General features: G+C 41.3%; 1 protein-coding gene across 16 annotated transcripts in view; it reads right to left on the bottom strand.

The window, feature by feature from the left end:
• Positions 1 to 332: 332 nt before the first annotated feature.
• TCF12 (transcription factor 12) overlaps positions 333 to 13,935 on the bottom strand; it is a 166,581-nt gene continuing 152,978 nt past the window's right edge. For 14 of the 16 annotated variants that reach the window (XM_081838909.1, XM_081838905.1, XM_081838904.1 and 11 more), the window contains 5 exons: positions 11,126 to 11,240; positions 8,172 to 8,343; positions 7,045 to 7,277; positions 3,333 to 3,486; positions 333 to 2,006 (listed from right to left, as the gene is read on the bottom strand). In XM_081838909.1, the coding sequence (XP_081695035.1) occupies positions 3,344 to 3,486; positions 7,045 to 7,277; positions 8,172 to 8,343; positions 11,126 to 11,240 (663 nt within the window). In that variant the 3' untranslated portion in view covers positions 333 to 2,006; positions 3,333 to 3,343. The remainder of the gene's footprint in view (positions 2,007 to 3,332; positions 3,487 to 7,044; positions 7,278 to 8,171; positions 8,344 to 11,125; positions 11,241 to 13,935) is intronic. The other 2 variants (XM_081838903.1, XM_081838907.1) reach the window with 1 other exon arrangement.

The following is a 13,935-nucleotide window of genomic DNA, read 5'->3' on the forward strand; positions in this document are numbered from 1 at the left end:
GGAAACCGGGTAACAAGATGAGAAGCAATTCATCTCGGACAAGTAGCTCTTACAATACTCCATAAGGTACTACACAGTATGCTAGAACCCTACTATGCTCTTACAATGCTATTGTAAATTTATGGTATTAATGGACAGGTTACGGTAAATAACCCTACATTTTTTACTACCTAATATAGTAAAATAAAGTAAGAAATTTTTTTTACTGAAAACTTTTTTGATTTCAAAAATCTAGAAAGAGTAATATTTAGAATTCAAGACACTTTCTTACAAGATTATTGTATAAAAGACTAGCTACAGTGAAAAATAAGCCAAATGTTTTCTTTTCTCTCTCTCTCTCTCTCTCTCTTTCTATTTTATGAAGGAAAGCTTCTGGGCATACCACAAAGTCTAATACAGCCAAGAGACAACAAGCTTGGAAGGAAAAAGGTCAGGCAGGTGAGCACTTTCACGTCATCATAAGCAGAAGTTCATTGAGACAAGAAGCACTGAAATGAAGAACAAGGCCACAGAAGTTGGATCAGGTGTTACTGGAGAACTGATAAATAATCCAGTCAGTCACTTCACAAACCAGTTGATTTTCTAGGAACCATCTAAGACGTGATCTAAAATTCTTAAGCCTGTTGTAGCAACATTTTTGTTCTTTCAAATGTGGTGAGATTATTCAGATGGCTAGTTGATCTATTTCTTTAGTGAGTACAAGCAGATGGCAGCCAGGAAGAGAGTTAAGAAAGTTGTGTTTTGATTGTCCCTTCCTGTCTGCCACACTCTGGGGTGCTACAGTGGAAGACAGCTTTTATGGAAGTTCAAAAGAGCTGGGATATCCCCAAAAGAGGGAGCAAGAAGGGAAGACTTAAGGACCACTCAGGTCAAGCTGCAGCATATTCTGAGATTGCTGGTGCAGCTTATTTTCTAGGACAAAGACGTATGGCAAGAAGTTGATAGGATCCCATCCCAACCTTCTTTGCAGGTAAACTAGATGATAATTTTTTAAGCTAAAGTGTAAGGACAGACTGGCTGTTGCTCTTGTATCCCAGTGGTCAGATCCACTCACCGTACTCCTGCCACAACAAACTTCAGATCGGACTGCTCACCGGACTTTACAACAGGTAAGTAAGTCTCCTTTGCATTTTAATATATTTTATGCTTACAACCATTTACTTATACTTACTGCTTAGAAAACAAAGCAGTTCTAAGTTGGTTGTCCCCCCCCCCAATTTACAGTTCACATTGTAAGTTATACTAGGAACCCCAACTGTCTAAAGGGTTTGAGAAATCAATAGTACATCACTTCTTTTCATTCCAAGAATGCTGTGACCGTAGTATGGTTCATGCCTTGCACTTGGAACGGGAACACCTTTGCAATAAGGAACTGTGCCTGAGAGGGCTGGCAAGCATTTAAAAATAAAAAGACATACTAAGGAAAACATGCACCAAACAGCCAAAGGAATGGGAAGAATGACAGAAGCCCTTGTCCCTTCTTTCTTTTAAGACATTCACAAGTATGCTGGGAATGTGAAGGGTTAGAAGTTTTTGTAGTTTTGCTCTCTTAACACCAACCTCTCAGCTGAACTCCCATCAGCTTTGAACAGCTTAACATTTCCCTTCATATGTAGACCTTCACAGTTCCATTACAAATAAATAACAATTTGTAGTTACAATGCATTTGTCAATTCAGTTTAGGCACAAGGCAACTTCCACGGCGAGTGGAGGAATCAAAGAGTCTCTGATTGTGCTGGAGCGGCATGCTGCTTGCAAGAGGACAAGGAGGAGGAGGAGGAGGAGGAGGAGATGCACAGAATATTTCTGGTGCTGAAATTCTATCAGGAGGAGATGCTGTTGGCATCATCACCCTGATGCAGTTGGTCACCAGTTACTTTAACCATATAATTGCATTTGGGTTTCTTGTGTCTCCTATCAGATGTGTCTTTGTTCAATTTTGAGTCTGTGTCCTTGTGAAGAAAAGCAGGTCACCTTCTAGGTTTCCTCCCCATGATTCTGGAATTCTGGTGTGAAAATCATAGAAGATATTAGCAAATGATGATGGCACCATGAATGTCTGCTAAATCTACTAATAGTTACTATTTTCACCAGCAAAGCCTGGCTGATCTGCAGCTGGCCGAAAGACCAGCCAGCCCCAGCAAGCCATGTAGGACAACATCCAGTTTTATGTGGAAGATCAGATTCTGTTTCTCTTGAAGCAGTTTATCCCATAGCACTGAGGCCCAGTGGCCCCAACCAAGAAACTAGAGGCAGATCTACACTGAAAATTAAAATCAGATCCAACACACATTTAGCCCCCCCCCCCCAAATCCTGTGAACAGCTCCCATGACTTGGGGGGAAAGTCATGTGCTTTGAAAGTGCACTGAATGTGCTTTAAATGTATAGTGTGGATCTGCCCCACATAGAAATTGGTCTATTGCACTAGCCAATAGATCAAGTAGGACTTGAAATTGCTTGACTTGCTTCCATTTTGTGTGGAGGTAGAGCAAAGTCAGCACCAAAGCCTCAACTGTGCAAAGGAAAACACTCTACTCAAAAGAATCTCTCTGTCATGACAAGCTCATGGAGAAAATATGCCCAAGAGCCCATTTGCATTACCAGCTACTGGTCTATTTGCAGATGACCCCCTCAAAACTGGATGGACCACCTGCTGTAACCAAGACAGGCACACAACAGAGACCATTCCTATACCAAGCAATCAGTCTAGTTTGCATGGACAGAATTTTAGCCTTGGTCTACCCTCTTCAAAACTGTTCTGTCTTCACAATATATACACACTTTGTGGTTAATCCTCACAGCGAGTTTTACAGTAGCACAAAAGAGCCAGGTGACAAAATGCTTGGCACTCAGCTACTTTTGTGCAAAACTGATGTAGCAAGGGGGAAAGTGAAGGATGCCATAATAACAAAACAGCTACATCAAGTCATGAGGGCCAATCAGGGAGCTCACTTGGATGCTTCTTCCACAGAATTGGTTCTTTTGTGATTGTTTTTAGTTGCGTCTCTCATCTCTCCCGGCTAAAAAGTGGTACAAGTGACTTACGCAAACACCTACACAGGCTGAAGATCCGGTGCTTCTTAAGGTGAGCTCTCAGTAGATTTTTAGTAATGGCAAGTCCTAAAGGTTTTTTGTTGAGTATTGCTATTCTTTATAGCATTTGAAAACAACAACTAGATCTGGGTCTCATGGCAATAGTTAAAACAAGCACAAAGAGTAGTCAAATCATTTTCATACTTTAACTATGTCCTGTGTCCTACACCCAAATTTCAATTCTAGATATTCAAAAGAGCTTTCTTTAACTCACACAGATGTGAAATGTTTCACTTACCTGGCTGGTGTTTACATATGACCCATAGGGTTGGTAGTTTCACTAAGTCCAGGATGGCTTCCTGGATGTGATGCTGGTGGCTCTGCCGATACGGCAGAAACTTTTTCTTCTTCCCTTCTCTTAAGGCAGGCTGCTTTTGGGTTTAGGTTCCTCTCTAAGAGTAACATAAAAAACACCACCTCTATTAATGAATGAAAGGTATGGTTTTGCTTGGTGACTAGTTCTCAATATGGAAGCAAACCAAAGATCTATCTACCTGGCATTATCAAGCATGCTGAACTCCACAGACAGTTCTTACAGATGTTTATTTATTTTAATCTAGATATGCCATCTTTCTGAGCCAAGGCATTGCAAGGCAGCTTGTATAATGACATTTGAAATACATTGTTTTATGATTCACCAATTTTGCACAAAACAACAGTTTCAAAAGTAAAAAATCTGTTTATTTGTTGTACTCAGCCCCCACCAGATAGAGAACCAGCAGTCCACCAAGAGTTCAGAGATAGCCTGGGAGGTTTCCACAGAAGCCCTGCACATTCCTAGTGGCATCTGATTCTGGTGTGGAAACTCATGATTCAAAACAAAAGGACCATGTTGATTTACTGTTTTTCACATTTACACCCCAAATATGGTTTCAGCAGGTCCCTGAGGCAGTATAATCCACAACTAAAAACTTTTAAAACTTTATTTAAAAAAATTAATAAAACAAACAACACCATGTTAAACATTTTTCAAAAGATACTCCAAAACACAATGGAGACATTGTGATGGGTTACTGGGTTGTTGTTTTTATTTCGATTATATATTTTATGGTTTTGCTAATGAAGCTTAAATTCACATTAGTTTTTTTTGCATTTGTATCACACTACTGACTCATGTGTAGCTTGTGATTGATTAAAACCCCAATAACCCTTTCAGATATACCAGTGTCAATATATTCTCCAATCTATATATCTGTGTATTTTATTGATTTTTGTCTAAATGCAGAAGTTTGCATTTGGTTCTGTTGAATTTCATTTTGTTAGTTTTGGCTCAGATTTCCATTTTGTCAAGATCATGACTGTTTTCTACACTTGATCTTAGCTGATAGGCTAGGCGATTCCTGTTTTCTGAGATATAATGGACTCCTCCCAGTTTCATTTCCCATTTACAAATCTGCTAAGGATTCCATTCACCTGTTCATTCAAGTCGGCCATCCTCAACTTTGTGCCCTCAAATATGTTTGAGACTACAACTTCCACAAATCCCAACCAGCACAGCTGTGTGGTTCATCTGGAGGGCACCAGGTTGGGGAAGCCTGATCTAAGCATTGATAAAAATACTGCTATTGAATATTCCATTTCCATGTTCAGCTGTTAATTCCGTCACTTCCAAGATAAACACTCTCATCCTTGTTTTCTTACAACGTAACAGAAAAAAAGAATACAAAATGAGGCCCAAGTTGCTGGCATAAGCAACAGAACAGATGAGATGTCACTTGGTGATTTAGACCACTGAGCAGATATTAATGTTGACACCTTCTGCATCTCGAAGACATTTATATGTACACCCTGGAAATGCATCAGATGAGAAAGCACAATACAAAACACAGCTGTGTCCAGGCGGCCCACAGGGAGAAATAAACAAGGGAGGGAGAGACACATCCTCTTTAGTGGGAGATGGTGTGGCTCTGATGTCCGTTTCATCATTTCTTTGACACAGATATAAAAGGAGTTGCATACGAGAGGTCAACAGTCGCTCCAGTTCGACAGGAGAATGTGATTATAAAGAACTGTGCTTATTTTATAACCCAACCTCAAGAGAGGACTTTTCAAGGTTGACATGGATATGGATTTGTTGCTAAGGGTTAACTCTGCTTCCAGTGGCAGCTGGTGCCCCCTCAAAGTCAGGCAAACCCCATAAGGATTATGATAAATGGACTTGACAGAATGTAATTTAAATAAAAAATTATCGCCTATGGTTAGGATTTAAAGCACTCAGGGCACTGGTGTGCACACAGAGCTCAGCAGGAACATTCCTGACATGGAAGACAAGGGGACAGCCCTTCCTTGCACAGAGCTCCAGGCACGCAGTGGATCCTCCTCCTATGAACCCGCACTGCAAACACCACATAAGCTGAATTCATGATCATTAGCGAAGATTATCAATGTATTTTCAGTTGCATCTATCCTTTGCTTTCTTTATTCAGCTTTAGTATTTCAATTTGTAGATATAGCCAAACACCCAGAGGTTAGGGAGGACTTGGACCTGAGGGAGCAAGCTTAAATTCTCAGTTCAGTCATGAAGCTCCTAGCCTGCCTTGGGCAAGTAGATCAAAATCTCAAATTGCCTGCCTGCATCATGGGAATGGTGGTGGCTGGCACAGCAGTGCTGCTCACCTGCCTTCCCAACATGGAGGTTGCTGCCAGGAGCTAAGGGAGCAGAGAGGTCGGTGTTGTGGGGGCAGAGCTGCAGAGCCAATCAGATAATCCTGGGGCCGTGTTCTGCACCTCGCCCCCCCCCCCCCAGATTACCAGCAGTGACCTCTGCATTGGGCAGCCAGGTCAGCAATGCTGCCCCACCCTGTTCTGCCAGCCACTCCTGCCTGGGAATAAGAACTGACCTTATGTTAACTTACGTTTACTGATTTCATGCCTGCAGTAACAGTGAAATAAGCCCAGACAGAAAATCACCACAGAGTGACTGCATGGCAAGTGCCTGTTGAAGCCCTAGCACACAGTTTGAAGGAAGAATGAGGTACACAAACCTAAAAAATCACAAATAGGCCTACAAAGACTTTATGGTAAACATAAATTGAATTATAAAAGCAAAACAATTATACAAAACACACAGTACATAAATAGTATAACACTAATAGAGAAGAAAATACATGCTCCCCCACCCCCCGGCATGGCACTTTACCCCCTTTTTCCTGAAAAAGAGCCCCAATCATAACTGATAAAATGCTACCACATGCTTATAGAGAAGGGGAACTGAGACAGGGGGCTGCTGGCCTTGGCTTAAAGTTACTGTGCTCTGTCCCAAGCAGCACCATGCCAACCCCAGAGGGTCCAGATGCCTGTGCTGAACTGTGATTTATTTATTTTAAAAATTTATATACCACTTCATTGTTAAAGAAATCTCTAAGCGGTTTACAACAATATTAAGCAGTATGTGATACATGGGCATTTTCTTGCCTCTGTGATATTTCTGGGTGACGGGGTGGGGTTTGCGAGAGAAGCAGATACAACAGCCTGGACCCGTTTGTTAAAAAGCAATAAAATCTCTCTGTGTTCCCAGGTTTATGTTGAATCTTACTGAGAAAAGGAATTCTTACAAGTTATACATGCTCAGCTTTCCCATTAAATATGCTGGAACTCAAAAAGGGTTAGGTCTGGCCATCCTAAGTTTATACACAACCGAGCTGGCACCCACCCATGATACTGTGGAATTGCACCACCCAGCATGAATGGATAGGTGGTGAATCCTGAGTGCACCACACCCACTTCACACAGCACTGTGCAGCAGAAAGGCCTCTCAAAGTCCTGCCACTGCCACCTCTTGCCCACAAGGCAACATGGCCTGCCTGCCCTCCTTCTTCATCCCTATCCCTCTTAGATGCAAATTAGAACATGGCTTAATGAATGACATTCAAACTTGGATGAAGAAGGCAACACAAAAACTGGGACAAAGAGGGAAAGAAGAGAAAGATGCTCCACCCAGCCAAGCTCACCTCTGACTTGCTGCTCGAGACTGAGGATGACTGCCACAGCCTGGTGAAGAATAAGCAGCTTGGTCTGAGGTTTCTCACTCTTCAGATGAAGTTGACACATCCGGCCCAGCTCTTTGAATGCTTCGTTAATATCTCGGACCCGCAAGCGCTCACGAGCGTTGTTGGCCATCCGCCTCTCTCGCTCCCGCTCCAGCTTTTGTTCCGGATTTAAGTCCTCATCTTCATTAGTGCTGCTGTTGAAACACAAGCAGGTAAAGTGCCTGGAGTAAGCACCTGGCAATCATTACTGTTCATATCGTATCACAGAACTTTTTACTGCTGCCTGCATTCCTCCTTTTCAAGTGTCTTCCATGCAAGGAATTGGCCTCTGCAAACCAGAACAATGAGCCCTAATTTCTCACTCTAACCCCACTCCCCACTCCGCTTTTGCTACTTTTGGCCAACCTATCTCTCACACAAGTAGAACATTTGCATGAATAGTGTAGCCTGTCAGTGAGGTTATGGCAACCTGAAGACAGTGTTCCAAAAATGTTGCCAGAGTTGAGATCTGTGAGCACCTGGCTCTTAGTTTATGCAAGCATGTTGTGAGCAAATTCACCCCAAAGTAATTAACAAGAGAAATTACTGCTGCCAAGGTGAATTTGCTGAAGTGATCCTTCTTTTTGCCTTACTAGTCATTTCCTCCAAACCAGAAACAGATCTTTCAGAGGTCCACACAGCTCACATGAACAGTTCAGGATGGAAGGTATACACAATAAAGACTCAGAGCTTACTTAAGAATAACAGCTTATCAGGAAGAGCAAAAAATACCTACACCTGGCAACTCACTCCTGACTTGAAAAGCTGCCCACTTCTCCATGTGAAGTGCCTGTCATCCTTTGTGGTGTACCAGAAATAGTGGACCTTATTCTGAGGGGTCAATAACAGTTTGCATGAACTACTGAGCCTTAGAAGACACTGGGGAAAAACTTCCATATTGAACTTTCCATTATTTGTACACTGAACTGACACCTGAAATCATATATGCTCTTTTTGATTATGTCCCCCAAATCACTCTAAGACTTTTTCTCACCCCAGGCAGAGGGTACTGACAGAGAACCTGACCTCTGAGGAGTGGGCTGCTATACCTTGTTCTTCCTCTTGATGAGATTTTGATATCCTTTTGGGAGGACTCATCATCAGATTTCATATCATCAGAGGAGGCAGGTTCATGTGTGTTTTCATCTTTCTCCTTGTGCTCTGACTTGATCTCAGCCGGACCTAATGCTACGGAGTGGTTCGGCAACCCAGATGACAGCACTGCATGCAAACACAACAGAGTAATAAGAAATAAGATCAGGCAATAAGAAAACCACCACCTCCCTTATGTTTGTCCAAAGACAACCTGGATTAAGAAAATGGGTAGCAAGTGGCTCCCACCCAGATAGAGAAGACATAGGAAAATGTTGAAAAAGGAACTAAGCTCAGGAGGAAGGTCATAAGGTAGTATTAGAAACCCCTCCCTTCTTTTGCTCCAAACTAAACATAAGTGTTTCAAGGTGACAGTGTGGGAGGCTCTAATGTTGAGTCCATTAGCTGTCTGAAATAGCTACTTGATGGGTTGGGTGCATTTGGGTTTTGTGGGGAAGATGATGTAATTTAATATGACAGATAAAAAAAAACAGTTTGCTTTTTCACTTGAACTCCAACACTGATGCTTTTATTGGCTGCTCAACATGTCACCCATTAGACTTTTTTTTTGATAAAAAACCCCCCAAAACTTGAAGTTTTCAGTTAAGAATCTCTCACAATTCCAGAAAACCTTTGAAATGTAATTGATGTCTACAATAAATTAGAGGTCCATGCCAGAAGAGAAGAAATTTAAGACCGTGCTTATTTCAGCAAGTGTCACAAAAGACCAGGACCAGTTCACAACAATTCTGAAGTGAGAAAAAGAGCCTCTGGGAACTCTGCTGGATACTTCTGTCTTGCACCTGTTTGGGCTTCAAATAAGTGATCATGTAAAGCCCTGGGCAAAAATAATTCTCCCTGCAAAGACAAAAACAAATTGCTTTGGGAGGGGAAGGAAGGAACTCTTCCAGATTCCAGTCGCCTTGCCCTGCGAGCATTGTGTGCATGTCTCAAGTGGAACTAAGTGTGGCTCTCATCCCAAACCCTTTTCAGTGCAACGTGAATGGTTCTCATTTCCCCATATTCCTACTCTTGAGAACCTGAAATACATGGCACAGGTCCATATGCACCGCCTCCTGCAGCAGACTCGTGTTAAGTGATCCTTGAGGGGATATAACCTCTCCATAGTGCCCTACTGTCTATGAGAAATGTTGAGAGAATAAAAGTTTTCTGTGATGTACCTAATAAATGATTACTGCAGGTTGAAAGGCAAAGGGTAAGAAATTATTCAGTATTTACATGATATGGGGCAGCGGGTAGGGTGGGGACAGGCAGAGATCTTATTAGCTGTAAGAGTAACGACTCTTGGTGTTGACCAAGCACACAGACCATCATTCTTTTCAGGACCCACAACCCAAATCACTGTGCTTTGGATTTATAAGATGCCATTCAAAGAAATATTATTTTAAGAGACCATTTGGAGAATTGTTGGCAAACACCATATGAATAAATCAGGGACCAGAATGGGCAGTCTTTGTGCACTGTGGCTGTAAGTTCCAACTGGTCCAGAAAATGACACATTCTACTCCCTCTGTGCATAAGACCTACTCAAAGAAGCCATCTGTGGTACTGCTCATTTTACTATGTGACCTAAAGGAAAAAAGGAGGGAATCCATCCATTCAGGCCAGCAAAACTTCTCATGCCTTAGCTTGTTTCAGCTGAGAACTGAAAGTGCTCTTAAAGGTACCTGCTATGAATGGGTGGTGTGTTCTGCCAAGGCTGGGATATCAGTTCAGCTTGTTACTGTATAAACATCATTTTTAAGAACAGGAAGTGCTACACAAGTCCATTTCAGTTTATAGGGAACCACTTCTGCAGGTGGAAAACTATCTCCAAAAGTGATTGTGCAGATTTAATCCCCTTCTTTAAAAATTTAGTAGATAGGATGACACATGCAGTTTGGAATGAAAGACAGACAACTATTATGGGATATGCTACATTAATTTACTAACTTGCATCCACATGGCTGTGTGTGTGTGCACGCACACACGCACACACACACACACTTAAGCAGAAGTGGGGAACTTCCAGCATGCACATCAAATTTAACCTAACTAAACTCCCCATTTGGCCCCCAAGGTCATTTTGGCCAAGCCATTTCCATGTGCCCTACACCTGATATCATATAGGATGTCAGGTGTGGAGCAGGTAGTGGTGGGGTTAAAAGAGGCATCCCACAATCAGCTGGTTGTTAGGCTTATTACTGATTGAGAAGTATGTGCAAAGTACTTTGCAATTATTGTGCTCAGCACTGCCCAAACACCAACTAGAGCAGAGCTTTCCAAACTGTATGTCGTGACCTGTTAGTGTGTCGGCTGCAATGTGAGGTGAATGCTCTTATAAGGGGTTAGTTTAACCTCCGGTTTGCTACTAAAACTGAATCACTGTGCGCGAAATGAAGCATGTCTAAAAGTGTCACCAACATGAAAAGTTTGGAAAGCTCTGAACTAGAGGGTTTGCAAAGCCCCTTGTGCAGCAATTCTGAAGCACCCAACAATCAGCTGGTTGCTGGATGCTTAGTAAACTCTGCACAAGGGTTATGCTTTGACAGGTCCTGTCTACTTGTCAAAGATGGCCTGCACAGGTGGAGTGGGGAGAAGATACAAGATCTGGCTTACGGGACAAAAATGTTTCCCATCACTGTTTAAGACAGGTATACAAACATTGCCAAAGCATGCCTGGGATCACAACAAACAGCAACCCAAATACAAGTTTTTAGGGAGAGGAATCAGTGGGGTTTACATGAAGAATTTTACTGCATATCACAAAGATTCCTCCAGCTACAGTATATTTCTCGTTCATGAAGGGACAATTAAATACAGGCAGGTTTGCTTAGATGGACTAGTTACCCAGAGTCCTGGGTTAGGAAAAATCCAGCTGGAATTCATCTTACCTCTGTACTTTTCTTACCTCTGTAGCTTTCTTGTGCTTTGTGGTTTAGTTCAGAATTCTGAGCAGAAAGAGCACTGGACAATCCAGAATGATTGCCACTGAGGCTGACACTGTCTTCTCGGTGCACACTGACCTAGGACAAAAGAAGCACAATCACAGATAATCAGTCAGGCAATAGAAGCAGTCAACCCAAGGTCCTTCTCAGTGGCAGTGGCTCCTAGCACTGCTGACACAGGTTCTTCAACTGGCGGAATGGGGAATGAGTAGTGAGGTGGTTATGTTTGGTGATGATACTAAATTGTACAATAAAACAAAAAGTGATTGTGAAGAGCTCCGAAAGGACATATCCAAACTGACCAAATGGGCAGTAAAATGGAATTCAGTGTAAATTCAATGTAAACAAGTGTAAAGTGAAGTATGTAATTGGGGGGGGGGGGGAATCATAATTGCACAAACAAGATAATGGGATCTGAACAGGCAGTGACTGACCAGGAATGAGACCTTGGAGTAAAAGTAGATAGCTCAACAGTGTGCAGCAGCTGTGAAAAAGGCAAATCCCACGCTAGAGTTAAGAAAAGAATTGAATTTGGAATACTTTGTACAGTTGCAGTCACCTCATCCTAAAAACAATATTGTAGTTGGGAAATGTTCAGAAAAGGGCAACAAAATGATAAAGGGATAACAGCTCCCTGTGAGGAAACATGGCAGCATTTGGGCTCTTTAGCACAGAGAAAAGGCAAATAAGTGGTTACATGATAGGCATTTATGAATTATGTATGGCATGGAGAAGGAAGAAGAAAAGTTTTTCTTCTTGCATAGCACTAGAACTTGTGTACATTCAATAAAGTTGAATACTGGAAGATTTGGGACAGAAGAAAGTACCGTATTTTTTGCTCTATAAGACGCACCAGACCACAAGATGCACCTAGTTTTTGGAGGAGGAAACAAGAAAAAAAATATTCTGAATTTCAGAAGCCAGAACAGCAAGAGGGATCGCTGCACAGTGAAAGCAGCAATCCCTCTTGCTGTTCTGGCTTCTGGGATAGCTGCGCAGCCTGCATTCACTCCATAAGACGCACACACATTTCCCCTTACTTTTTAGGACGGAAAAAGTGAGTCTTATAGAGCAAAAAATATGGCACTTCTTCACATACAGCACAGTTAATCTGCTATTGAATTTACACAACAAGAGGTAGTGACGGTCACCCAATTAAATGGCTTTAAAAGAGGATTAGATAAATTCATGGAGGACAAAGCTAACAGTAGCTACTAGCCATGATGGCTATGCTCTGCCTTAGGGAGAGGCAATAATGTTTTTGAACGCCAGCTGCTGGAAACCACAAGAGAGGAGAGTGCTGTTGTGCTTGTTTTTTTTTATATATATATATAAATATTTATTATGGTTTTATGTAGTAAAACAAGTATTACAATCAAAAAAGAAACAACAGACAAAGAAAAAGAACACAATAAAAAACAACAGCGTAACAAACACAGTGTATAACAGAAAAAATAAAAAAGAACAAAAATTAAAGAAAAATTAGTTTTTTGATTCTTGTCTTCATAACTCTCTTTCCTGACTTCCTCACATCTCCCTTTCCTGCATTCCCCTTTATTCAATCAGATTTAGCAGCTCCTTACCCTTTTTCAAATCTTAATCAATATTATACATTCCAACCTATTATGTCTTCTATTTCCCCTTTCTCTTTAATACAATCTTGCAAATTCTTTATAACTTAATCCCTTATATCCTTTATTTAGTTTCGACATAATTTTACTCTGGTCTTACCCTTTTTTTTCCTTAAAACATTTTTACATATTTCTTTTTACTATGTCCCTGATGCCATATTATCTTTATATCCAACATCACTTTAACATTCTAACATTTTGCAATGTTTTTGGAGATATTCTTTGAACTTCTTCCAGTCCTCTTCCACCGACTCTTCTCCCAGGTCTCGAATTCTGCCGGTCATTTCTGCCAACTCCATATAGTCTATCACTTGCATCTGCCATTCTTCCAGAGTGGGCAAATCTTGTGTCTTCCAATGCTTTGCGATGAGTATTCTTGCTGCAGTTGTTGCATACATAAAAAGTGTTCTATCTTTCTTTGGCACCATATGGCCGACAATGCCCAGAAGGAAGGCCTCTGGTTTCTTAGGAAAGGTATATTTAAATACTTTTTTTAGTTCATTATAAATCATTTCCCAGAAAGCCTTAACCTTTGGGCATGTCCACCAAAGGTGAAAGAATGTTCCTTCAGTTTCCTTACATTTCCAACACTTGTTGTCAGGCAGGTGATAAATTTTTGCAAGCTTGACTGGGGTCATGTACCACCTATAGATCATTTTCATAATATTTTCTCTTAAGGCATTACATGCCATAAACTTCATGTCGGTGGTCCACAACTTTTCCCAGTCTGCAAACATAATGTTATGACCAATGTCCTGTGCCCATTTAATCATAGCTGATTTAACTGTTTCATCCTGAGTATTCCATTTCAACAGCAAGTTGTACATTCTCGAAAGTATCTTAGTTTTAGGTTCTAACAATTCTGTTTCTAATTTCGATTTTTCCACCTGGAAGCCTATTTTTTTGTCCACGTTAAAGGCCTCCCTAATTTGATAATAGTGTAACCAGTCTCGCACTTTATCTTTTAGTTTCTCAAAACTCTGCAATTTCAATGTGTCTCGGTCTTGTTCTAGTATCTCCCAATATTTCGGCCATTTGGCCTCCATATTGAGTTTTTTCAAAGCCTTAGCCTCCATAGGTGATAACCACCTTGGGGTCTTGTTTTCCAGTAAGTCTTTATATCTTATCCAGACATTAAACAC

Source organism: Podarcis erhardii (genome assembly GCF_964252035.2).
Source record: "Podarcis erhardii genome assembly, chromosome: 14".
Classification (NCBI taxonomy): Eukaryota; Metazoa; Chordata; class Lepidosauria; order Squamata; family Lacertidae; genus Podarcis; species Podarcis erhardii.